This window comes from Pelophylax lessonae, assembly GCF_965119305.1.
Source record: "Pelophylax lessonae genome assembly, chromosome: 10".
In the NCBI taxonomy this organism is placed as follows: domain Eukaryota; kingdom Metazoa; phylum Chordata; class Amphibia; order Anura; family Ranidae; genus Pelophylax; species Pelophylax lessonae.
This window is the reverse complement of record NC_138777.1, coordinates 1,672,575-1,700,098: the sequence shown is the minus strand read 5'-3', so window position 1 is coordinate 1,700,098 and position 27,524 is coordinate 1,672,575. Positions and strand designations below refer to the sequence as shown.

Sequence of the window (27,524 nt, the reverse complement as noted above, 5' to 3'; positions counted from 1 at the left end):
ATAGCATTAAAAAAAAAAAAAGTGACTCAGATCCAGCAAGTGTGAGACGCGCCCACACCAGTCTAAACAGATGACTTTTTGTTCATGAAGTTTTCATACAACAGTTTCACATTAATCAGAACTGATAAAAAATACCATTTATATCCAGTGCTTATAACACTTAGGGAAAAAAAAAAAAAAGAACATCTGCGAGTGTATTTTCTATACAAGCAAAATCAAGTTTCAAATTAAAGAACAGTCATTTTGTTCTTTGCCAGCCCGTGTAATGCATTTTTTTTTCTTATTCTGGTCGTAAAAAAAGAAGAAAAAAAAAATCAACTGCTAAATGAAATCTTTTCTATGCTTAAAATAATTAGGTAATGTACAAAGCTGGCACTACAACAATCTTACAAAGGAAAAAAAACTAAAATGTACTTTTAACAAATACAGCTGTACTATTTTTTAATAAATATTGAATCCAGTTACAATAAGGGATTGCACATAATAGGTGTGGTTAACTCTCCTGTACTAAATGACATGTAATATATAAAATGGATATTTAAAAAAAAAAAAAAGAAAAATATATATTGTTTTTATAAGCAGTTTGAAATATTAAGTGCATAAGGATAACTGAGGATTTGACATTTACTGGGCACATTTACATGTTATTTTAGTTATTAGAAATTGTTAGGGTCTAGTTAAAAAAAAAAATTAAAAAAAATATCTTTTTTTTTTTTTTTAAATCATGAATCTAGAATTTATTGAATCTGTTCTTTCATGACCAATTTTTTATTTTTTTTTGTAGGCAGTCTGTCACTTCCAGTTGTGATTCTCAGGTTCTGGATCAATTCTAGACTACAATATTACCATTTTAACAGCAATTACAGCCATTAAAAGGTCTGTAGAGTGTTCCCTCTGTAAACTGACACTCGTTACCCGAATAGAACATCTGGGAAAGACATTCCTATAAATTTTCCAATTTTTGTAATATGCGCTATAATATATATATATATATATATATATATATATATATATATATATATATATATATATATATATATATATACACAATATAGCAATTTGAGGTTATGGTTACATTATAAATTTTACATGTGATCTTAGCAAGAAATTGATGAGGGGATAAAAAAAAAATCAAATCCCCCCCCCCCCCAATCTATTTTTTTTAATGTTAGGATTCTTAAAAAAGGAAAAAATCAAACCGCACACCATTTCCTTCCTGAGCTTCCACCAGGATCTGCCACTGGAACCCCAATAATTCCGCTGCAAGTTTTAACTTTGTAATTTCCCGTTCACACCACACAAACGTCATCCAGATCTGTTCTAAATGGGTTTCTGCATGCGTCTTTTTTAACATTGAAGTCAATGGGGCCAAAAACGCAGCATGCTGCTTGCAAAATAGTCCCTGCACCCTTTCCAAATACGCACTGCAGGAAACTGCGTAGATCCCCTAAGTAGCCCCCATCCCCTAAGTAGCCCCCATCCCCTGAGTAGCTCCCATTCCCTAAGTAGCCCACATTCCCTAAGTAGCCCACATTCCCTAAGTAGCCCACATTCCCTAAGTAGCCCCCATTCCCTAAGTAGCCCACATTCCCTAAGTAGCCCCAATCCCCTAAAAAGCCCCATGTTCTAAGTAGCCCCCATCCCCTAAGTAGCCCCCATCCCCTAAATAGACCCCATCCCCTAAATAGACCCCATCCCCTAAGTAGCCCCCATCCTCTAAGTAGACCCCATCCCATAAGTAGCCCCCCTCCCATAAGTAGCCCCCCTCCCATAAGTAGCCCCCCTCCCATAAGTAGCCCTCATCCTCGAAGTAGCCCCCATCCCCTAAGTAGCCCTTATCCCCTAAGTAGCCCCCATCCCCTAAGTAGCCCTTATCCCCTAAGTAGCCCCCGTCCTCTAGTTGACAGTGTTCAAGAATTAAGCAATGGGAAGCTAAACATGTGCGCCCCCTACTTGGAAGCACCTATGAATTGCGGGGGTTCCGGTGGTGGACCATGAAGAAGGGAGGGGCTAGCCAAAGGTGGTTTGGCCTATGGATATGCAGCATTGGGTCAAGTTTGATTTTTTTTTTTTCCCCTACATGTTAAGTGCTGTTTTAATTCTTAAACCCCGTTAACAATCGTTTTTCACAAGAGAGAGAGGGAGAGTGGGCACTTCTTTTATTGTGCGTTTTTCTTCTGGTATTTATCTGTATGGTGGAAGTGTTTTTCTGAAATTTTCCTAATTTACAAAAACACACAGAAAATTCTGAGATGAGAGCACAGCATGGATCTGATTGGGCATCTTGTGGGGAATTTTTTTGGACATTTTACTGCACAAAAAGCCTAAACAGGGCAGAGAATTTGATAGAGAGAGTCTTGTGTTTAATTTTTTTTAATAAAGAAGCTGATGACCCTCAACCCCCCACCAACTAAGGCCAACATCTACTAAAAGATCAATGATCACACCTAAAATTCAATAGACACTTTTCTTAAATAGGGAAGTTGATTAGAGAAGCTGTAAAGAAAAAAAAAAAACTGCGTAAAAGACCCCCCCACTGAAAAAAAAAAAATAGAATAAATTAAATTAAATAATTTATTTTTTATTTTATTTTTTTAGCGGGAGGTCTTTTGCACTTTTCTTTTCTTCTTCTTCTTCTTTTTTTTTTTTCATTAATGCTATTTTAAAGTTGCATATGCTCCATTTTTTTTTTTCAATGGTCATCATCAGATTAGATAGTGGCACTGTGATTAGCTTTTCTATTTTTAATCAGAGAAGCTGGTGGCCCTCAATTCCTCCACTAAGGTCAACATCCACTAAAGGACTGATGATGACCACAGGCCTAAAATTCTATAGAGCCTTGTATTTTTTATTTATTTTTGTAATTGAGAAGTTGTTTAGAGAAGCTGTAAAAAAATAAATAAATAAACACAACAAAAGACATCAAACTGAAAAAAAATAACTCCTTTATTTATTTATTTATTTTCAGTGGCATGTCTTTTGCACTTTTTTATTATTTATTTAGTTTTTTTATTAATGCTATTTTACAGCTGCATAGGCTTCATTTTATGTAATGGTCATCATCAGATTAGGTAGTGGCACTGTGATTAATTTTTCTATTTTTGATTAGAGATGCTAGTGGCCCCTCAATTCCCCCACTGGGGCCAACAGCCACTAAAGGACTGATGATCACCACAAGCTTAAAATTCAATAGTCATATATATATATATATACTTCTATATTCAACTTTTTTAGTAAAAAAAAAAAAAATATATATATATTATTATTATTTTTTTACTAAAAAAGTTGAATAGAGATGCTGGTGGCCCTAAATTATCCCACAGGGACCAACATCCACTAAAGGACTGACGATGACCACAACCCTAAAATTCAATAGTCATGTATTTTTTATATTTTTTTAAACAAAATTGAGAAGTCGATTAGAGATGTTGGTGGCCCTCAATTACCCCACTGGGACCAACATCCACTAAATGACTGATGATGACCACAACCCTAAAATTCAATAGTCATGTATTTTTTATATTTTTTTAAACAAAATTGAGAAGTTGATTAGAGTTGATGGTGGCCCTCAATTCCCCCACTTGGACCAACATCCACTAGAAGGTTGATGTCCATGGCAGGAACATTTGCCCAACATAACCTGAAAATCTTCTCTATTGTCTGAAAGCTTAATTCTCACATAATCATCTGCATTCCTGTAAAAAAAAAAAAGAAGTATGCTCCGCCCCCCTTTTTTCCCCTTCACACCCGGAGTTATGCCCCGTACACACGCATCGATTATTGGCCGTGAATTTTCGGCCAACGTCCGATCGGCTGATTTTCGGCTTGTTAGTATGATGCTTTCGACAACCTACTCCGACTTTTTGGCCGAAAAAAATCTGGTGTGCAGGCTATAAAATTTTTGTTGGCCGTCAACACAACGGCCGATTTTCTGTCAGTCAGTACAGATTTCGGCAGACAAAAATCTGATGAGCAAGTCTGGGCATGCTCAGAGATGAAAAAACACATGGAAATTAAACCATCACATGACATCACTTCTGAAGTAGATTTTTGTTGGCCGAGAAAATTCGTGTGCAGTCTAGAGCACATTCCAACCAACAAAACAACACTGGACAAAAGTCGGACGATCGGTCGGCCGATAATTGTTGCGTGTGTACGAGGCATTAGGGTCTGACTGAGGCAAGGAATTTTAGGGTGACTAAATAAAGCCAGGTGTGGGATTGCAGCTGGACCCTTGGCATTCTGGAATGAAGAGGGGGGGGGGTCAACAAACTTAAAATATCATGTCTTTCTCTAAGACCTTCTCGGCAACTCAATCACGCACACTCATCAGCACCGGCGGCCATGTTTAGTTTCATTACACAATTTCCTGAGTGCTCTGTAAAGTTCTCTGGAAAATAAGATTGTGCGGGAACGGCAAGACAAGTCCGAAAAAAAACAGTGGCCACCTTGTTTTTAAGATTCCAGGAGATTGTCTAAGACTTTCTAAGAAGCGTTTTTCTTCCTTAAGACATAAACTGCCCGGGTTTAGGAACTCAATGTTTGGCACGTTGGAAGTAAAAAAAAAAAAAAAAAAAAAAAACACATGGACCTCACGGGCGAAGGGGGTCAATGAAGGTTCCATAGAGAGTTGAGTGCAGGTCAAGCTAATGTCTGGATTCACAATATGTAAAAACGTGTACCAATCTCCGAAGAGGATTCAGCATAAAACACATTCACAACGTGTTGGCTGGCACATACCTGAGTGAGAATGTTTATACCCCATCTAAAAAACAGTAACTCAAAAAAACTATCAGCATTCAAAGGAAGGAAAAAACACACGAAATGTAAGACTTGTAAGACAGCTAAAGGTTCGTTTCAGTTCAAGTCCTGATGTCTGATGTTTTTTTTTTTTTTTTACAGACACCTTTTACTTAAAATTAAAAAAAAAAAAAATAGTTCAAGAAAAAACTAGGGGGGAGTCATTCCATCTCACACATGAAGAAATATTTAAGACCTTTTCCGCTCACGGGATTGTGGAAACCACATACGCATGCAGGCTCTTCGCGAACTTCTCTTTTTTTATTTTTGTTCAAAATTCCAAGAAAGTCAAGAGCGTATTCTCCTCGCCGTTTTTCTCCAAGGTATAGAACATTTGTTTGAAATGTATTTATTTTTTTATTTTTTTCAGTTGGCACCCACAGCCTCATTGGCTTCGTTATCGCTGCTATAGTCTGATTTGGGCTCCTCGTCGTATTCGTCGTACATCTCCATCTCGTCCTCCCCGTTCATCAGGTCGTTGCCGGTGAGGCTGCCACTGTCCAGCTTCATGCCGTAGGTGCTCTGTATGACGGGGATGCTGGGCTCGGGGCTGGCCGAAGTACTGGAGCAGTCCGACGTCATCTGGGGTGACGGTGTGGTGTTGGCCATGCTGATCGCGCCCGGGTACACCACCGCTGCCGCAGTGCTTATCGGGATCTGAGGCTGTTGCCTAAAGGCAGACAAAAGAACAACATTAGCAACAGGAAAATCAGCAAGTATGGGAGTAAGGAAGACAAAAGAACTGTTTAGTTTTCGTGGTTGTGTGGGCAAGACCAGAATTAGGCCCCTTTCACACGGGCGGTGAACCCGGCGGAGTCCGTTCTGCACAGCGGGGGATCGATCCTCCGATCCCCGCTGAGTAGGCGGGTTGACAGCTCTGTCAACGCACTGTGTGCGGAGATGGAGCTGTCAGATCCCCACTGTCCTCTATGGGGAGATCGGATGAGAATGGACCGCCTGTCTGTTCTCATCCAATCCCATCCGATTCGATCCTCCAGACAGATGGAAAATAGGGCTTCCATGCATCCAGATTTCACGGACAGGATCTGATCGGCTGACACCCGTGGACACCCGTTGCCCCATAGGGATGCATGGAGCATCCGATCGGGTCCACCTGAAAAACTGACAGTCGGATCGGATCGCCTGTGTAAAAGGGGCCATAGGCTCCTATACGGTAAATATCGCACCAACATCCCATTGTGTTCAATACAAACAAAAAGTTGAAAAGAGGCGGGACTTTTAAGGTTTGGCTGAATAAATTTCCAGAATTTCAAAAAAATGTTAAGGATTTATTCAACAGGTAAACGTTGTTATAAAACCCTTGGCTTGTCATATATCACCATACAGACTGCATAACATTCAGAAGTTATTTTGTACGTTTTTCGCGCTTTTATTTCGACATGTTTCGCCATACTGGCTTCTTCAGGAAAATGCACGGTGCATCATAACTTCTAAATAAGAAAAATATGTACATAGAATTTAGCAAATTCCATAATTTCTTACACATACCACCCAATGGGTGGAATATATTCAGTATTTATTCAGTATTAGGTTGTACCTTCAAGCCCGAATCTCCAAAATACTGTTTAGTTCACATTTGTAAAACACAAGGCCTGGCAAGCCATTTCAAGTGACCCTTGCACCTCTCCTGAAGCTGCGGAACCCCCCTTGTCTCTGCAGTCGGCAGCAGAGAGGAGGACAGGACTCATCCTACAGATCCTGCACTTCTCCACTTCTCTGTGCAGACGCAGAGAGTCGTCTCTGGGCCCCCCTCCCCCCCCCATCTTAGCGGTCAGCAGCAAAGAGGAGGACAGAACTCCTCTCTCAGATCCTGCACCTTTCTGTGCACTTCTCAATGCATCTGTGGAGAGGCTCATCTCTGCACCCCGTCCCAGCAGTCGGCAGCAGAGAGGAGGAAAGGACGACTCCTACAGATCCTGCACGTCTCCACTTCTCCATGCAGATACAAAGTTGCTCGTTTCTGAACCCCCTCCTCCCCTGTCTCAGCAGTCGGCAACAGAGAGGAGGACAGGACTCCTCCTACAGGTCCTGCACTTCTCCACTTTGCCATGCAGATACAGAGGGACTCGACTCTGGACCCCCCCTCCTCTCCCGTCTCAGCAGTTGGTAGCAGAGAGGACAGGACCCCTCCTACAGATCCTGCACTTCTCCACTTCTCTGTGCAGATACAGAGAGGTTTGTCTCTGGACCCCCCTCCTCCCCCCTTCTCAGCAGTCAGCAGCAGAGGAGGAGGAAATAACTCCTCTCTCAGATCCTGCTCCTCTCCCTACACTTCTCAATGCATCTGCGGAGAGGCTAGTCTCTGCCCCCGTCTCAGCAGTCGGCAGCAGAGGAGGACAGAACACCTCTCATCAGATCCTTTAAATAAAAAGAGCTTTTCTAAGTGTGTCTGGTTTGTTTCCTGTGTTCCCCAAAGGGAGATTTATCCTCGCTTCCTGTTCATGTGACGGGGGTCAGAGAGAACCCAAAGAGAAAACTCTCCTCTATGGGAACACAGGCAGCATTTGCAATGTGGTGGAAGCTGTAAGCCTTTCCTACTCTATCCAAAACTTAGAAAATACTTTTGGCTGATGCTTTTTTTCTCTCTCAGATCAATAAGAATGATAATTTCCATTGTTGGTTATACCACACACACAGTACAACCCCGCAGAAAATTTAAATTTTTTTCCCTGAATTCTTACTTAACGTCTACTAATGACCTCAACATCTCATTGAAGTTCCTTTATTTATAGCTTGCTCACCCCACAGTGAAGAATTGCCTCATCTCCTGTCTCCTCGACCTCATCAGCTGTTTGTACTCTCCAATACGGAGCTTCTTGCCGTCCACGATGCATGTGCGCTTGGGCCGGGGCTTGTACTTGTAGTTGGGATACTTCTCTAGGTGGATCTTGCTGAGGCGAGCTTGTTCTTCGTAGTATGGCTGCTTCTCTTGGTTGGACATAGCTTTCCAGCGGGAACCTACAATGCCAAGACAGAAATGTCAATTGCCTTAAAATGCCAAAGGTCAGCCGCAAGCGGCAATGATGGAACTTGAGAGTGAGGGGACATGGAACTTACAATGCCAATACATTTATGCCGTTTTCCTTAAAATGCCAACTGTGCAACCTCAGCTGCAAGTGGAACATGAGAATAAAGTGCCATGAGCATGGAACCTACAATCCCAAGACTATGTCTATTGCAGAACCTCAACTGCCAAAGGTGCAACCTCCGCCACAAATGACAATGATGGAATATGAGGATGATTGGCATGGGCATGGAACCTAAAATGCCAAGACTATGCCAATGCAGAACCTCAACTGCCAAAGGTGCAGCCTCCACCACAAATGACAATGATGGAACATAAGGATGAAGTGCCATGGGCATAAAACCTACAATGCCAAGACTATGTCAAATGTAAAATCTCAAAATGACAAAGGTGCAACCTCAGCCACAAGCAACAATTATGGAACATGAGGATGAAGTGCCATGGAAGCTACAATGCCAAAATATTTATCTAAAATGCAAAGCCTTAAAGTGCCAAAGGTGCAACCTCCGCTGCAAGCAGCAATGATGGAACATTAGAACGAGCCAAGGTGACATGGAACCGACAATGCCAGGACATTCATGTCAACCCAGGGCCTTAAAATGCCAAAGATGCAACCTCAGTTTAAGGTGGTAACCATGAAACATGAGGAAGAGGTGCCATGGCCATTAAAGAGCTGAACTTTCTCTCTCTCTCTCTCTACACCTCCCATGTGTCACTCTTCTCCAACAGATGTGCTAGCCTACTTGCCTCTCGATCACAGTAGATCCACTGTGATCGAGCGGCATCTGCAGGCTGAGCAACCTAAATAAACATTGCCAGCTTGCTTCGGGGCGCCCCCTGCTGACCTATGCTGTGACTGGACACAATTTTGTCTGCAAGTGTCAGCCAATGATTTAAGGCTGAGAGCTGCTGATCAGCTGTGTCCAAACACACATTTAGCAAAACACATTTTGGCCTAAATTTATGAAGACATTTTATTTATTTATTTATTTATTTTAATTGGATATGTTTTATACCAGAAAGTAGAAAATATCGCTTTTGGTTTTTTTCCAAAAGTTTTGGCCTTTTTTCGTTTGTACAGCAAAAATTAAAAAACCTCAGTGGTGACCGAATGCCACCAAAAGAAGGCTCGATTTGTGTGCAAAAAATTATATAAATTTTATTTGGGTACAGCGTTTATGACCGTGCAATTACCTATTAAAGTAGCGCAGTGTTGAATAGCAAAAAATGGCCTGGTCATGAAGGTGGTAAAATCTTCCGGAGCTAATTTTCTGTATGACAACTTAAAAAACAAGCGCCATTCTAGCTTTCCTCCAACTGCAACATCCAATCACAGGGGTCAAGCTAAGAACGGAGACTCGTTCACTCCGTAGATAAAAGTACAAACACACCGTACTGGTCAGCGTTCAATAAAGCTTTATTGTTCCAAGTGGGTACAACCCTCCACCAGAGTCAAGGTTGATGGGGGTGTTACAATAAAGTTTCTTTGTACTTCTTATTCAATAAAAATTTGTTTGGAAAAAAAAAAAACAATAAAGTTTGGACTATTGAATGCCGATGAGTAGACTGTGCAGCCTGCTTTTGGATTTGTATCCTAATAAAGTGTTATGGTTGGCTACACTGAAAAAAGCAGGTGGCCCTTTCTCATAGACGGCCCTCATTGGACTGTGGGGGCCATCCCTCAGCTGTCTTATTCTCAATAAGTATTAATAGATATGTTCTGTATATATCTTATTATGTAGTAATTCTATATCCTTTGGAAGAAGAAGAGTCCAGGGTTCAGTTTATACTGAAGTCTATTCTACATCTGTGTGATAGAAAAGAAAGGTGACCTTATTTTTTTTGTTGTTGGGGGTTTGTGCGGGCCGCCAAGATATTGATTCCGTTCTGTTGGTGGTAGCAAACACCAAACAAGTGAAAAGCCCCCCCCCCCCCCCCCATTAGATCAAAGCTTCGGCTTTTGCTACTTCCTTCTATGTTGGAATTTAAATGTTTCCTGTGATGAGATTCACTTTGGGTGGGGGGCTTGTGGAACCCAGATTACCTTAGAGAGGTTGGGAAATCCCTGTCTCAGCTCCCCGGCCCCTCCTATGTGTAAGTCACCCTGTGTCTATTAGGGGCACAGGGTGACCAAGAACTCCAGTGGGGTCTGCACTAACCAGACTCACGATACAAACACACAGGACTCAACATTTCCTGTTACCCCGGCTATACTGGGTTCTATAGGTGTGGTTTGTGTTAATAGAATGAAGGGGGTGTTTCACTTGGGACAATAATATTTATGAACAATATCCCTCAGATGAAGATAAATTGGTTTGACCTTTTCAAGCTGCTTGTAGGAGTTCATCTCATAGACCATTGCTAGATAGTTTGAGGTGGGGTGGGGTTTGTTATTGTTAGGTGCCTGTATCCCATTGTTCTATTGTTTGTCTGCCTTGGATCAACCTATTATGGGATGTATATGTGTATTAGCTGCTAGATGGGGGGGGGGGGGGGGGATTTCTCCAGCAGCCCTTCCTAAAGACTATCTACTGCTGTAAAGTTGAAGATACCTGTGTGTCATGTTACTGAATGTAATTTACCCCGCCCCATGTCATTATGCAAAGAAGGGTGGATTGTCCCCTGAGTGTATATCTCTTTGTGCCTGTGTTTGAATAAACAGTCTTATGCTTCTTACCACCCTACACTGATGTCTCCACAAGTGACTGAGTGGGCTAAGGGATCTTGGATCACGCTGGCACCAGGTAAGGGAAGCTTATATGGCGAACATACTCTTCTTGAGTACGGGGGTTCGTCACAATTCCAAATAAATACAGATAATACAATTCCATAGACCAATGACAATCGACTATTTTATTTATTTATTTATTTTATTGAAAACTCTTCTTGGAATGCTGAATGCGGATGTGCCCAAGGCTACAGAAATTAGCGACTTTCTATGATATAAACACGCTCGCCACCTGCAACCTTGGCGGTGAATGGATGCTCACAGCTGATGGAGCTCGGTAATTGACGGGTGAATAGGCTGTGCCTGCTGTAATTGGCACGCCCTCGGTGCCAAGGATAAACCCTACCTGCTCAATTGTGTGCCTGGAGAAGCAGACTAGAATCTAATACAGGAATTGTCAGAAGCACAAAATCCCTGATATGGATGTGATCAACATCCGCAGCCAAGAATAGAGACCTGGAACTGTTTTCATTGGCTAATGTTACTTTCACGTCTCTTCCTGGGCATTGGGTGCCTCAGAATCTGGGGTGCCCTATATCTGGTCACACAGGAGGACTATTGATACAATGTATACCAGTAATCCCAACATTGCGCCGCTGGAAACTCGCTCCCGCTGTATTCGGACACAGCGGGAGTCGGGCCACCACCGCTCTTACCCGATCGTCGAGTGTGTAAACAAAGTAGGCAGATCTCCTATGTGACAGGCATACATTTAACCCTTTGATCACCAATAAAGTTAACCCCTTCCCTGCCCGTGTCTTTATTACAGTAACAGTGCATATTTTTAGCACTGATTACTGTAGTTATGTCACTGGTACCCCCAAAAATGTCAGTTAGGGGTCCGATCGGTCTGCTGCAATGTCCCGCAAAAAAAATTGCAGATCGCCGCCATTACTAGTAATAAAAATAAACAATAAAAATGACAGAAATCTTTCCCGTAGTTAGTAAACGCAATAACTTTTGCGCAAACCAATCAAAATATGCTTATTGTGATTTTTTTTACCAAAAATATGTAGCAGAAAACAAATTGGCCTAAAATGTTAAAAAAAATTTTGATTTTTACATTTTTTTGGGAATGTTTTATATCAGAATGTAAAAAATATTGTTTTTTTTTTTTTCAAACGTGTCACTCTTTTTTTTTTTTTAAGAAATTAAAAATCGCACAGGTCATCAAATACCACCAAAAGAAAGCTCTATTTCTGGGGAAAAAAAGAACATAAATTCAATTTGGGTACAGTGTCGCACGACTGCGCAATTGTCCATTAAAATAACGCAGTGCCGAATCGCAAAATATAGCCTGGTCAGGAATGGGGTAAAATCTTCCGGTCTTAAAACGATTAAAAATACGCTCATTGAGGATTTTTTTGTCAAAGACATGTAGCTAAATACATTTTGTTCTAAATATATGACAAAAATTGAATATATTGGATATTTCTTAACTGTCAAAGTAGAAAATGTCAATTTTTTCGCAAAATTTTTGCTTGTTTTTAATTATTATCGCAAAAAAATGAAAAGCGCAGAGATCAAATACCACCAAAAGAAATCTCTGTTTGTGGGAAGAAAAGGACGTAAATTTCGTTTGGGTACGGCATTGCATGACCGCGCAATTGTCAGTTAAATTCGCGCAGTGCCAAGTTGCAAAAAGTGGCCTGGATGTAAAGCAGGAAAATCCTCCGGTGGTAAAGTGGTTAATCAGGGATTTGTGCTTTGTGCACTGGTCCAAATCATTTGGTGGAGGGGGGATTATGGTGTGGGGGGTTGTTTTTCAGGGGCGGGGCTTGGCCCCTTAGTTCCAATGAAGGGAACTCTTAGCATACCAAGACATTTTGGACAATTTAATTCTCCCAACTCTGTGAGAGGAGTTTGGGGATGGCCCCTTCCTGTTCCAACATGACTGTGCACCAGTGCACAAAGCAAGGTCCATAAAGACATGGATGAGGGAGTTTGGGGTGGAGGAACTTGACTGGCCTGCACAGAGTCCTGATCTCAACCCGATAGAACACCTTTGGGATGAATTAGAGTGGAGACTGTGAGCCAGTCTCTGCACTAATTCATCCCATGAGCTTCTTGTCCAACATCAGTGCCTGACCTCACAAATGCCCTTCTGGAAGAATGGTGAAACATTCCCATAGACACTCCTAAACCTTGTGGACAGCCTTCCTAGAAGAGGTGAATCTGTTATAGCTGCACAGAGTTGGCCAACTCCATATTGAACCCTACGGACTAAGACTGGGATGCCAATAAAGTTCAGGCAGGTGTCCCAAAACTTTTGACCATGTAGGTTATATTGCATATAGCGGTATCCAATGTATACATTACACTATATACACATTTCTCTTCCATTCCTTTTCTGGCACTTTTGACGTTGTTTTAAAACCCGCCATAAATTGTAATGTTATCGAAACCTCTGATTCCGAGGCCTCGTTTTCTGGGGTGACGCTGTCATTTGGGGATCTGCGCTCGTCCCGCACACTGCGATAATCCGGCCAAGTCTGGAATAATCATGCAGCACTTCCCGGCTCCACGCCTATCCGCACACGCAACGCCTCTCCACGCACAATCATTCCGCTCATTATCCTCCGTTGCACCTACTTGGCATTTGAAGCCGCAATCGCAAAAAAAATAAAAATGAAGGAATGCTATTTTAAGCATAAAACGCCTAAATTTTGCATATGTAACACTCAATTAAAATAACTTTGGCGTATTCTGGCACGCAGGCTAATCCCTTCATTACACACATATTACTCCATCCTGCCTAAATATATTAAATATTATGACTTTAACAAAGTGACTTATGCCTAAAAATGTGACAGCAATCCGAGCCGGCCATGGAAACGGCGTCCAACGCAGCTGCGAGGCGCTCCGAACGGATAAAACTGCCTGTTTATGTTCTATTATTTGTAATGAATTTCCTAAATACTTGAGGACAGGAAATTGTATTAGACAGGCGGAGGGGGAGATGAATGAATTGGGAGTCGCCGGCCAGCAGCGTCTACAGGATGATGTGTTTTTTGCTACCAGTCGATGTTCACGAGCGACGTCCTCACGTACATGTCAAGACGCTGAGTGTCGCTTAAAGGGTCAGGCCGCATAAAAGTGATCTATTGGTGTTCGGTGGAAGCTGGAGGATTAAAGTGTTTCTGAAGCCAAAGCTGACATCGGTGTCCCCGCTGGACAGATTCACCCTCCTGGTGACTACTCAGGGCTGCTGTTAGAAATCATGGGGCCCCACACAGCCTACATGACAGAGCCTCAATCCCCCCCCAGCCGAAAGTGACTGGGAACATAGATTTTTAAGTCCCTTTCTCTACCGCCTCATCTGCACAGATCAATGAATGGGAAGTGCTTTGAGGCTTCCAGCTAATTCACAAACCGATGCATGATAAACACAGTTTAGTATGCTTCGGTCATGAATGGACACAGGAGTGATTGGTACCAATCAATCACTGTGTTCATTCAGGAAATAAAGTGGCCAGTAAATTACACATTTACCAGCCTTTTCCCCCGCTCTCCAGCCCCCTGTGTGCCCGCAGCAACTGCCTGCGGGATAGGAGGGAAGCCAGCAGAACTGCATGGGAAAGGGGCACACAGGGGGCCCAGACAGCAGGTGGAAGGGGTGCTAGGATCAATTCCCCGCAGTGCAGCCAGAGGGAGGGAGAGGAGGAGAACCCGGCAGCACTGCAGGAGAGGCAGAAGGAGATCGGCGTCTCCAATAGCACAATAAAGCCGGCCCTCCTGCTTAGCATGTGCCCGGGTCCCCCTTTTGAATTGAAGGAGTCTGGGCCCAGTACAGGAGGGGTGGCTGTCTTGCCTTATCAGCGGCTCTGTGACCACTTGTCATAAAGAAGGTGACAGGAAATGCACCAATGTAAGGGACATTCTTCCCACTGACCACCAATGTAAGGGACATTCTTCCCACTGACCACCAATGTAAGGGACATTCTTCCCACTGACCACCAATGTAAGGGACATTCTTCCCACTGACCCCCAATGTAAGGGACATTCTTCCCACTGACCCCCAATGTAAGGAACATTCTTCCCACTGACCACCAATGTAAGGGACATTCTTCCCACTGACCTCCAATGTAAGGGACATTCTTCCCACTGACCCCCAATGTAAGGAACATTCTTCCCACTGACCTCCAATGTAAGGGACATTCTTCCCACTGACCACCAATGTAAGGGACATTCTTCCCACTGACCCCCAATGTAAGGAACATTCTTCCCACTGACCACCAATGTAAGGGACATTCTTCCCACTGACCACCAATGTAAGGGACATTCTTCCCACTGACCACCAATGTAAGGGACATTCTTCCCACTGACCACCAATGTAAGGGACATTCTTCCCACTGACCACCAATGTAAGGGACATTCTTCCCACTGACCACCAATGTAAGGGACATTCTTCCCACTGACCACCAATGTAAGGGACATTCTTCCCACTGACCACCAATGTAAGGGGCATTCTTCCCACTGACCACCAATGTAAGGGACATTCTTCCCACTGACCACCAATGTAAGGGACATTCTTCCCACTGACCCCCAATGTAAGGAACATTCTTCCCACTGACCACCAATGTAAGGGACATTCTTCCCACTGACCACCAATGTAAGGGACATTTTTCCCACTGACCCAGACCACTTACCCAGGATTTTGCTGATGTTGGAGTTGTGCATGTCGGGAAAGGCTTGCAGGATTTTCCTCCGCTCGTCTTTCGCCCAAACCATAAAAGCGTTCATTGGTCGCTTGATGTGCGGCTCATTGGTACTCCTCCCTCGAGAGTCTCTGTACACTCGTGCCTCCACTACTGTAGTGCCCCCTGCAGGAGAAGAAAAGGACCCTTTAGTTTATTGAACAACACAAAAAAAAAAACGTTTCAATCAAGGGCTTGTCTGGCTTCGTCCTACAAATCAGTGTCTCCTGGGGCATGCTGGGAGTTGTGGTTCCTCAGCACTCACAATGAGCCCCCACATGCCCAGATCCAATCTGTCAGCTTCATTGCTGATACATCAGAACTGTCTGCCCTGTAAAAACCCCCATTGACAATTTTATTTGAAGTGCGTTCATCGCAGCAGATATATCGACGACAGCATCTGACAGATGTATTTGTTGTGCCGTGAAACTGAGCAGAGCAGAGGCAACTGCCGCAACTCCACCATCCATCAAATCCGCATCTCACTCTGCCTGCCGGGATTTAGATTGCCAGATTGGAGGCTCAGCAGCCACATAAAACTCAGACAAAAAGACAACAAAATTACAAAGTTTTCATGAACAAGAATCCAACAAAGCAACAATGATGTAACCCAATCATCCACAGGAGAAATCTACGCAACATTTACAGGGATGATCCACCCCACACTGATACCTGAGCTGAGTTCCTGGGTCTGTACACCCGCTGTGCCCATTATGAGGGGTTCCCACCATCCCTGTGCTGAGTTCCCGGGTCTGTACACCCGCTGTGCCCATTGTGAGGGGTTCCCACCATCCCTGTGCTGAGTTCCCGGGTCTGTACACTCGCTGTGCCCATTATGAGGGGTTCCCACCATCCGTGTGCTGGATTCCCAGATCTGTACACCCGCTGTGCCCATTTATGAGGCGTTCCCACCATCCCTGTGCTGAGTTCCCGGGTCTGTACACCCGCTGTGCCCATTATGAGGGGTTTCCCCCATCCCTGTGCTGAGTTCCTGGGTCTGTACACCTGTCGTGCCCATTATGAGGGGTTAATTTTGTTTATTGAAAAATCTTACAAACAACAACTTATATACAATAAAACCATAATAAATAAATTAATAAATAACATATTTACAAAATAATTAAATATAACGATACAAAACCAAAAACCAAAAGAACATAATAAATAAACCAAATTGCGCACAGCATAAACCCTACGAGAGAGCCAGACTAAGGAACATCACCGTCACCATGCATGTAGCCTTTTATCAAAAATATATTTTATCTGAAAATCTAGGGGAGTGAAGCAAGGACAGAAAGAAAAGCCGCACACCCCGAGATCAACAGGCAGCAGCTACAGAGTCCTGATATTCCTCCACGCCTTTATCCAGGCCTCCTGCTGCCACCTGTCTTTCTCAAGACCCCGAATCTTCCCAACCTCACCCAGAATGTTCTGCACCACCACCTCAACAGGGAGGATTTTACTCCGTAAGGATACCTGGCACCGTGCACTCCACGTGAAATAACGGACTACTACACTAACTAAAAAAAGTGTTTCCAAATCATAATCCCGGCGAGTCTGGAATGCCCCATACACCCACTCTGCATAACTCATATGGGGGAGGAAGGGTACACTCAGAGCCCTCCCTACCCTCTTGTACACCTCTATATTAAAAGGGCACTGAAGCAAAAAATGATCCATGGACTCCACCGCACCTCCACACTCTACTCTCGGGCAGCCACGATCACTCACAGAGAGAAACTTCAGGTTGCCCTTCACATATAGTTTTCCATGGAAAGCGAGCCAAGCCTGATCCCTAAACTTCATTGGGATTCTCTCCAAATTAATCAAACGCAAACCCTCCCCCAAAACTAGGCTTGGGCAATCCCTTAAGGCCAGTGGTTCGCAAAAAACAGAGCTCATGATCCGCTTCTCAAGAAGTTTCCTTGGAAGAGATCTGATCTCCCCTGCCGTTACTTGCCACTGCCGAAGTATTTTCAAACACGGGGCAACATAAGTCGGGAGCTTATCATGCTTGACCCTCAGGCTTTTCACTGGCCCACCATTTTCCCAGTTTCGCAGAAAGGGCCTAAACCAGGACTGGAAAATACCAACCCACCCAGGCGGTCTCTCTGCCAACATGTTACCAAGGTTGTACTTTACAAACATCAGAGAGAAAAAGACTACAGGGTTGATCATTCCTAGACCACCCTCCCGCCTAGGAAGATAAGTCACACTCCTTTTGACAAGGTTTATTCTGTTTCCCCATAACAGCTGGAAGAAACAACTATAGATCCTGGTATAGAGAGACACTGGCAAAATGCAGACAAAACTGACATACAGAAAAATTGGAATCAGGTAACCTTTGATCAGATCAACCTTTTCCCTTAAGGAAAACCGCCAACTTTTCCAGCTCGCCACCTTGGCATTGGCATTCTCCAGCCTGCTCACCCAATTTGCATGACCATAGTCACCTGGGCCAAATTCAATGCCTAGAACTCTAATTTTTTGTTGGGGCTCCGGGAAGTCATCCGGGAGAACAAAGCTCTCACCTTCCACACCCATCCAGAAAGCTTCACACTTGTCCTGGTTGACCTTTGAACCTGATGCTTCCGCATACTGCCTTGTCACTGAGACCACCTCCTGCGCTTCCCCAGTCCCAGAGACAAAAACAGAAACGTCATCAGCATAAGCCACAACCTTCAAAGGAGGCTCACCAGCGATGCCCAAAGGTACCCCACACAATGGTCCACTCTCTAGCCTTCTAATGAAGGGGTCGATTGCAAACGCATATAGCAGAGGACTCAAAGGACACCCCTGACGCACACCTGAGCCAACCACAAAGGGCTGCCCAACCCAACCATTAACCAGAGGAAAGCTTTCAGCCCCTTTGTACAAAATCTTGAGCCAATCAATGAAACCCCCCTCCAGGCCATACTTGCCAAGAAGGAGCCATAGGTACTCATGATTAACCCTATCAAAGGCCTTAGCCTGATCCAATGTCAGCAGATATTTACCCCAACCAGCAGCCCTACAACGCTCCAAGGCCTCCCGGACAGCTAACACAGCTGAGAAAGTGCTTCTACCCTGGATTGCGCAGTGCTGGTGATGGGATAACAAATCGCCTGCCACTGATGATAATCGCCAGAAAAAAATCTTTGCCAGTATCTTTCTATCGACATTAAGAAGGCTAATGGGGCGCCAATTCTCAATCATCGAAGGATCTTTGCCCTTTGACAGAAGAACCACTGCAGATTGCCTCATGGAAGGAGGGAGAGAACCCTCATGCAAACAGCCATTAAAAACCTCCGCAAGGTGTGAAGCCAGGATCTTCTTAAAACATTTATAAAATTCGGCTGTCAAACCATCTGGCCCTGGCGTTTTCCTGATGGCTAGTTTATCAATAGCCTGGATCACCTCATCTGCAGTGATTTCATCTGTCAAATTCATCAAAGGAACAATATTTTCCAGACCTGGCGTAGAGTCCAAAAAACTCAACATCCCTGTCCGATCAAGGTTCTTTCCTCCCAGGAGATCAGCATAGTATGACCTGACGACCTCCAGGATCCCTGACCTAGACTTCGTCAGAGAGCCCGTACTGTCCTTCAGGCCATTGACCGTCTTAACTGCTACGCTCTGTTTACAATTCTGGTAAGGGTCAGGCGAATGGTATTTCCCATAGTCCCTTTCCTGAACCAAAGAGGCGTGCCGGTCATATTGATGGGTCCTCAGGAGGAGCTTCACCTCAGAGATCGCCCCAGAATCTCCTCCATTCGATACAAGGCGGTCAAGTTTCCTCCGCAAACGCTGGTAGGTGATATACTTATCTTGCTGTCTCTTTCTCCCTATGGCCTTGAAAAGCCTAACAGTCCGCTGTTTTATAAGCTCCCACCATTCTGACTTACTGTTGCAAAAGTCTAGGATAGTTACCTGTGCCTGAAAAAATTCCTCAAAGGATTGTCTTACTTCCTCGTCATCCAGGAGGGCCGAATTCAATCTCCAGATACCCCTCCCCCTAGGTGGCACGCCTGAGGCATTCAGAGTCAAATATAGAATACAGTGATCAGAAAACTCCACTGCCCGACAAACAGGTGCCGAAAAAGCAGAGTCCTCCTTTAAAAAAAACCTATCTATCCTACTATGACTATTACCTCGCTGAAAAGTGAACCCCGTGCTGTCTGGGCAGCGCTTAATGTGCACATCTACCAGACCTGCTTCCCTAACCATTGCATTTAGGAAAAGGCTGTCATAGCCCAGCTTATCTCTGAAACCTCTCCTGTCTTTAGGCCTAGTAATGGTGTTGAAGTCACCTCCAAAGATAACCTGCTGAGCCGTAAAAAGAAAAGGCTTAATCTTTGTAAAGAGGCATTTCCTGTCCCATTTTGTCTGGGGACCATAGATGTTAATCAGGCGCAGGTCCTGCCCCCTCACAGAGACATCCAAAATCATGCATCTCCCAATCTCTACCTCAATTACCCGTCGGCATGTTACCATACCGGAAAAAAGGACCGCAACCCCGCTGTAAGGCTCGGCCGCAAGAGACCAAAAGGAGGGACCATGCTTCCACTCCTTCTTTGCCAGATGTATATCAGCCAGATTACTGAGATGGGTCTCTTGCAAAAACAAAATGTCAGCATCAAACTCGCTGAGCAAAAATAAGGCCATATGACGAGCACTCACTGATTTTAAGCTGGCAACATTAATGGTTGCCACTTTTAACGGAGTGGGAACTGCCATTAGGATAATTGAGGCAGCCGTTTCTTAGCCTGACTACTCTCTCTCCCTGGAGAACCAGTGCGCTTCAATGCACCCTGGGACTCATCATCCATAGAAGACGCTGTACTCAACGAGTCCCATTCATCGTCATCATCTGACAGGACCCCAAACTTATTTTTCAAGGGCAAAACCTTAGGACTTTGGGCAACTGAACACCTTTTTTTTTTTCCTTTGCCCTTCTTCCTTTTCTCCTCCAACCATTCCACATCATCCTTGGACAAACTGCAAATTACAGTCTCCCCACTCTTAGCCTCCCCTTCACCCCCACTCTCCCTTACCTTATCTGCCACCAGGCCAGCCTCTTCACCATTTTCCCCACTCCTCTGCACCCCCTGGTCCCCAATAGAAGCCCTGAAATGTCGAGGGGGTGGGACTGGCACTGCACTTGATGCCCCTGCATCAGCACCTCTTGCGGCCTCTGCAATTTTGGAGGACATAGACACAGAAGGATTGGACACATTCTCGGTAACTGATACATGCAAACGCACAGACTGGGGCGCCACAGATTTGGAAGACACTGACACACTGGGAATTGGCACAGACTGGGAAATCACAGACTGGGAAGACACAGGCACACTAGGCAAACGCACAGACTGGGAAGACACAGGCACACTGGGCAAACGCACAGACTGGGAAGACACAGGCACACTGGGCAAACGCACAGACTGGGAAGACACAGGCACACTGGGCAAACGCACAGACTGGGAAGACACAGGCACACTGGGCAAACGCACAGACTGGGAAGACACAGGCACACTAGGCAAACGCACAGACTGGGAAGACACAGGCACACTGGGCATTGGCACAGACTCAGAGGGAATCGCAGGCACCCTAGCTGCTGAGCTCTGAGCATCCTCCATGTCCAGGCGGAAGAACTCTCTCATGAGCTCAGGCTGGTTATGCATTGCCTCGGGACACTGGCTATAAGGATGCCCAACCGAATTGCACAAGTTGCACCTTATAATGTTGCAATCCTTTGCCAAATGCCCTAAATCCTGACACAGAGAGCATTTCATCACTGGACAGGAGGATGCAAAGTGCCCTTTATCCCCACATTTATTACACAGTTTTGGCTGGCCTGGATAGAAGATGGTCAGTCTGTCCCTCCCCAGGAAAGCTGAGGATGGCAGATGCTGGATGACATTATCAATAACCCTCAGTTTTAGCTGCACAGACCATCCCCCCGTCCATATTCCTCGGTCATCCATAATTTTGTGTAAGGGGCTCAGGATGTCTCCATATCTCCTCAGCCATACAGATAAATCCCCTTGTGGTATGGACTCATTGCGCACAAGAATCGTCACCATTTTAATAAGTGGCTGACGTGACACAACTTTGGGGATGAGCCCTCTCCAGTCCGGCAGGCTCCTACACACATGTTCATATTTCTCCCAAAATATGTCCAAAGACTCCGGACGGATAAAGGACAAATCATACTCATAGGAGCCGGTCGGACTGATCAGGGCGAAGATATCTTCGGGTCTAAACCCCATCTGCAGAATCTTATCAACCACAGCTCTCCTATATGGGGGAATACCTTCGCCTTCCCATCTGAGCTGAACCACATTCCTCCTTTTAAATAGTGAGGAAGATAAACCATTTCCATGCTCCCCCCTACCAGATCCTGTAGCAGCACCAGCATAGGTTTTCCTCCCAGACATACCAGTAATTACAGCATTGTCCTTAGACACAGCCACACCTGCTGACAAGGAGCCTGAAACATCCCTTGCAGTCTTTGGAGCAGCAGAGACAAGACCCACCCCCTCCCCCTTCTCTAAGCACTCAGCTGCTTTCCTGGGTTCAATCACAGTTTTTTTTACTGCAGAATCCCCAACAGTTGTAGCACTACTGCTCCCAGCATCTCCTGCACCATTTTCAGGAACAACAGCTTTATTTGGGTCAGGAAAAGCCTTTGCAATGTCCGTGGTGCTCCTCTCTGCAGACACTTCAACCAAAAGCTCAAAGTTATTTTCAGTTTTCCCACCAATCGCATTTAAAGTTTTTTTAGCAGGTGCATCAGGTTGCACTGCATGCTGCACATTGTCTATGGGTGTGGGCTGACAGCCCATAGCACTACAACCCTCAGCAAGCACATTGTCATTAAAGTTCACATCACCACCTTGCACACACACTGTACCTGCTTGCTGTGTTGTTACCTCTGCAGTGTCATGGTTGATGGCGGGATCAAACTTCCTCCTGGTTGTTGCAGGCTTCATGGTGAATTTTCCTCTCTCCACAGGTCTCTCTTTCATAGGGCGAGGAACGGTATCCATCTCCTCATCTGAGGAATCCGCAGAAAAATGTAACTTTCTTCCATCCAGAGGGGTTTCCAGCTCAGCGACGAACTCCAACATGCCAGTACCCCCCTCAACCTCCTGCTCAGATGTTCCACATTGCTGCTGCAGAGGGAGGGAGACAGAGGCCTCCGCCATTGGGGGCTCAGCAGATGTCTGAGGTGTTGAAGAGCTGGGCTCATCCTCCGGGCCCACTTTCTCACTCTCTGCTGACTCTGTCGGTACCTGCATCTCTTCACTGGCTGGGTCACTCTCCATGCTGGAAACGGCTCCTCTCCTCATACGGCTGAAACGTTCCTCATTCCTGTATTTCTCCTTAAAAGCTCCGCTACTTTCCTTCAGAGAGCTCACCAACTCTTTCTGCTTCCTCAAAGCTTGCTCCAAGTCCTTTAATTCAGGCCTCAGAGCCGGTCTCTTCTTACTGTACAGTTTGGCACAATACAACTTTTTCTTTTTAAATTCAGTTTTTAAAGCTGCCAATTTCTCCTCCTCTTTCTCAATCCTTGTCAGCTTGTCCACAATCCTCCGTCTAAAGGTAGATAGGGATTCACCCCTCCTTGGGCCGAGCTCCATGTCTTCCATAGGCTGAGGCCTAGTCTCAGGCCTATCCAGGGGGCCCCCGCCGGGGTCCTCCCCAGGATCCAGCATCCCTCCTGGGGCAGAGAAACAACTCTAGCCCCTGGCTTCTGGAAGCACACGAGCTAAGGAACCAGCAACCTCACACCTCGCTGTCAGGGAGTGGAATGGCAGTTTCCCACCATCCCTGTGCTGAGTTCCTGGGTCTCTACACCTGCTGTGCCCCTTATGAGGGGTTCCCACCATCCCTGTGCTGAGTTCCCGGGTCTCTACACCTGCTGTGCCCCTTATGAGGGGTTCCCACCATCCCTGTGCTGAGTTCCTGGGTCTGTACACCCGCTGTGCTCATTATGAGGGGTTCCCACCATCCCTGTGCTGAGTTCCTGGGTCTGTACACCCGCTGTGCCCATTATGAGGGGTTTCCACCATCCCTGTGCTGAGTTCCCGGGTCTGTACACCTGCTGTGCCCATTATGAGGGGTTTCCACCATCCCTGTGCTGAGTTCCCGGGTCTGTACACCCGCTGTGCCCATTATGAGGGGTTCCCACCATCCCTGTGCTGAGCTCCTGGGTCTGTACACCCGCTGTGCCCATTATGAGAGGTTACCACCATCCCTGTGCTGAGTTCCTGGGTCTGTACTCCCATTGTGATCATTATGAGGGTTTCCCACCATCCCTGTGCTGAGTTCCCGCATCTGTACCCTCCCCTGCCCATTATGAGGGGTTCCCACCTGTATCTTTATTCCTTTATATTCCCTGAAAGTGGAGTTACCCTTTAAGTACACTCCAGAAAGTTCCCAGAGAAGCCCGTCAACTCTCTAGCTAATAGGGGCTGCATGTCATGCACCGCAGGGGACGGCTGAGGGGGTGGCCCTGTACAGTTCAGCCCCAGAGGATCTGCATGTGCATCTGTGATGCTGAAATCACAGACCCCCCCCCCTATAAATCAAAATGCCTATCAGCGGCCTGACTCTCCACCTTCATGTTTTATGTACAACTTCCAGAAAAATGGCCGCGGCTCTCCAAGTCACCCCGTAAAACGTACGCGTGTTCCAGCGACCGTTAGCAGCTTATCAATTCTAATTTTATTTCACCGTCACCGACCGCAGAGCGCAGAGATGATTTTTCCTGATCCTCTTTTTCTTGCTCTATCTCAGCCGTTCGGTTGGAGGCAGCAGCGTCCCAGCGAACGCACAGCGAGCCGCGCTCTGCCATATGTCAATGAACAAAGGCAGCCTACCCAAACCTTCTTGTGGTCTTGGCTGCTGTCCCTCCTCGGAGTTTGAAGAGAGCTAATGGTTGTGGTGGGCTGATGCATGTGGCTCGTGGCTTTGCAAAATGAAGGAAACTTGAAACTGCTTCTGTCTGAAAACCGCTTTCCAAACTCCTCCGTCTGAGCTCTGCTACCGGCTTACTTTTCACTAAACTGCGCGCACGTCTCTTCTACAAACTCCATTTTATTAAATAAAATCTTTATGAATCTGCGAGCAGATCGGAGTTTTATTTCAGCGTTCCTATTTTGACGTTGAATTGGAAAGGTTCCCGATGGATTTTAAAAATAGTTTTTTCATTTTTTTTTTCCAGCGGAGGGGAATTTTAGGGCTTGTTGTGGTTTCGCCCATCAGAATAGTGACATCTTTGTCTCCGCGTCTTCCTTTCATTACGCTTTTTTTTTTTTTTGCGAAAATAAGATCCCCCGCACACCTTCCATGGCAACTATTAATATTTAGACGCCGAAAGAATTGACAATCGAGAAGATTCTTCTGCAGAGGGGCAGAAAAAAAAATAAAACGCTCCATCATTAATATGGAAAATTATTATGAGGCGTATATAATGTTTAACGGCGTATTCGATCTCCAGCAGGGCCCAGGAATAAAAACTCGATATAATCGTCCAGCTGGGGCCATAAAACTTGACGGGTCGCCATTGGGGAGTATATTAATTTTAGCGAAGTATCTTTGTGCTTCTAAAGGTCTCTGAATAGGGTGGAGGCTGAAGGTAATATACGGGACGGGGCGGGGCAGACGCCGCCGCCAGAGTCCCCCCCCTCAATGTAATCTTTTCTGCTCTGGGATGATTCATTGTGTATAAATGTTTTCTGGAAGGGTGAGGACTCCTCTTAAATTATTATGGCTGTCTGTGTCCCTGCCTGAGAGATTTCCCCTAACTTCCTGTCCCGGTGACCCCACAGGAAGAAATCCTAATGGGAGCAAAGACAACAGGACTTGACAGAGATTTTCCCAATCTGTTCAGACTCAGTGACGTTGGGTATTAACCACTTGCCACCAAGCGACACACCTGTACTACTCTGGACTTTGGTTATATCAGGATGATGCCTGGTACCATTTTTTTGGGGCCAGTGGTCAACTCTTTTGTAAAAGCCACCCTAATGGCTAACTAGCTGCTGGATGGCTTTTACAAGCAGCAGGAGGGGACGTCTCCTCCCTCCTGCTGCCTTCCACAGCTTAACGCTATCTCCCATCCCACCAAGAGGCCCGATAGACCAGCCGGCGCTTCCGCTGGCTGATCATAGAGCCCGAATTGAGACCGGATTGACTTTATTCGGCTCTGTGATATGGTAACCTGGAAGCCATGACCTGACATCACTAACGATGGAATTGGCGCCATTTAAAAAAAAAAAAAAAGAAAAGCATTTGATCTTACCGATCTTGGTGTGATCAAATGCTTTTAAGGGCAGAGGAGGGATCTGGGGTCTGTTAGACCCCAGATCTCTCCATAAAGAGTACCTGTCCCTTCCTATTACTGTCACAAGGGATGTGGGGAAGAGGCAGTGGTATATTTTGGTTTTGTGCTGCCCTAGGGAAGACTAAAATTGAGCGCCCCCTCTCCCCCTCCTATCTCAATTTGCCCACCCCTTCCTGTTTAACAGATGTGATTCTCCTCCAAAATTGAAGGACTACAAGTCCCAGCAAGAACCCCTGAGATCTCATGAGAGGGGGTGGGTGAGAGAAGGGGGTGGGTGAGAGGGGGGCGAGAGAAGGGGGTGGGTGAGAGGGGGTGGGTGAGAGAAGGGGGTGGGAAAGGGAGGGTGAAGGGGGATGAGAGAGAGAAAGGGGGGGGGGGGTGGGAGAAGGAGGGGTAAGGGAAGGGGAAGGAAGGGGGGCAGGGCCAGGGAGTCACAGCCGTGACATCACTGGTTGCTGGACGCCAAGCGGCTCTAGCAACCAGTGGCCAATAGAGTCTCAGGTGGAGGCGGGGGTGGCTATTTTGCCGCCCTCATGCAAAGTGCCGCCCTAGGCCTGGGCCTTGTCCTTGTCAACATTGCAAGCCCCCCCCCCCCCCCCATATATTGAGATTTGTGGCCTAGTATGGTCCGGAGAGGAAGAATGCATGCTTGTCCTCCCACCTTTCCTGGCCATACAGGATGCATGCTCAGGGTAAGGGTCTGCTAGGGACCTCTCACACATTTTTGTTTTTTACAGACTCTAAGGGCCAGGTATGCATTTTTGGGGGACTCCATATAAGCAGTGCCCCCCCCCCCCCACCATACTATTTGTTTTTTTAACACCCTTGCCTATTAACCCAGAAAATGGGCATTTTCAATTGGAGAGATTCAGCTCCCATTGATTTCAGTGGGATTCAGATTTTTGTGACGTTTAACAAACCCCGCCCCAACCAATCCCAGGACAGCTTGGCTCATTGTTACTTTTAGGTTATTTTACAGAGGTGTCTTCTACACAATCAGACTCCACAGAACTCTCCGGTGGTGTGGCGATAGTTTGGTACTTTTCTGCGCGGAGCTTTGCAGTAGCGGCGGCGGCGGTGGGTAGATGCTGTTTGCAGAAGCGCGGAGAGAGTAAACACATGAGCCAAATTAACAAAAACATTAAATATTCATGGCGGCATTGTGATAAAACAGACGGATGGCGCATTTTCCACGGCATTAGTAACAAGTTAACAAATAGTCTGTTTAATGAGCTGCCGGATTGTTGTGTGGAGAAGACCGGAGGCAATAATTGTGTATCGTCCTCCTCATATTCCCCGCCATGTCTCGGGTTCTGCTCTACAGGCCGGCATTAGAGGTTCCCCGGCTCCCCCCGAAAGTCTGCCCAAATCTATCCCCTCAGCTGGTGAGGAACTACAAGCACCAGGATAGGCAGCAGCAAGATTTTAGTTCTAGGCGGATTCTAGAGAGCCGTGCCACCTGCTGGCTTCTTCTATGACTTGGTGAGGTGAGATGAGCGGAATTTTCAGCAAAAATTACAACAATGTAAAATTAATTTTACTCATTTGGTCGTTGTGTTTTTTTTATCTTCAGGTTTGGGTGGCTTGTTTTAGCTTTACTTTTATTACATTGTGTTTTTTTGTATCTGTGCACAAGATCCGGTCGAGGATTAGTGAAAAGACCATCAGGAGCCATTTGAAGCTCATTGCACTATTAAAAACCACCTCATAATGGGCACAGTGGGGGTACAGACCCGGGAACTCAGCACAGGGATGGTGGGAACCCCTCATAATTGGCACAGCGGGTTTACAGACCCGGGAACTCAGCACAGGGATGGTGGGAACCCCTCATAATGGGCACAGTGGGTGTACAGACCCAGGAACTCAGCACAGGGATGGTGGGAACCCCTCATAATGGGCACAGCAGGGGTACAGACCCGGGAA

At 45.6% G+C, this 27,524-nt stretch overlaps 1 protein-coding gene and 1 long non-coding RNA gene across 9 annotated transcripts in view; both read right to left on the bottom strand.

Annotated features, from left to right (window-relative positions):
- The window catches only part of LOC309565057, a 654,865-nt gene that overhangs the window by 214,717 nt on the left and 412,624 nt on the right, over nucleotides 1-27,524 (bottom strand). The gene's annotated exons all lie outside the window — the stretch shown is intronic.
- The window catches only part of SOX6 (SRY-box transcription factor 6), a 548,208-nt gene continuing 525,145 nt past the window's right edge, over nucleotides 4,462-27,524 (bottom strand). For all 8 annotated transcript variants that reach the window (XM_082269784.1, XM_082269783.1, XM_082269788.1 and 5 more), the window contains 3 exons: nucleotides 15,224-15,397; nucleotides 7,563-7,779; nucleotides 4,462-5,470 (listed from right to left, as the gene is read on the bottom strand). In XM_082269784.1, coding sequence (XP_082125910.1) covers nucleotides 5,167-5,470; nucleotides 7,563-7,779; nucleotides 15,224-15,397 — 695 coding nt within the window. In that variant the 3' untranslated portion in view covers nucleotides 4,462-5,166. The remainder of the gene's footprint in view (nucleotides 5,471-7,562; nucleotides 7,780-15,223; nucleotides 15,398-27,524) is intronic.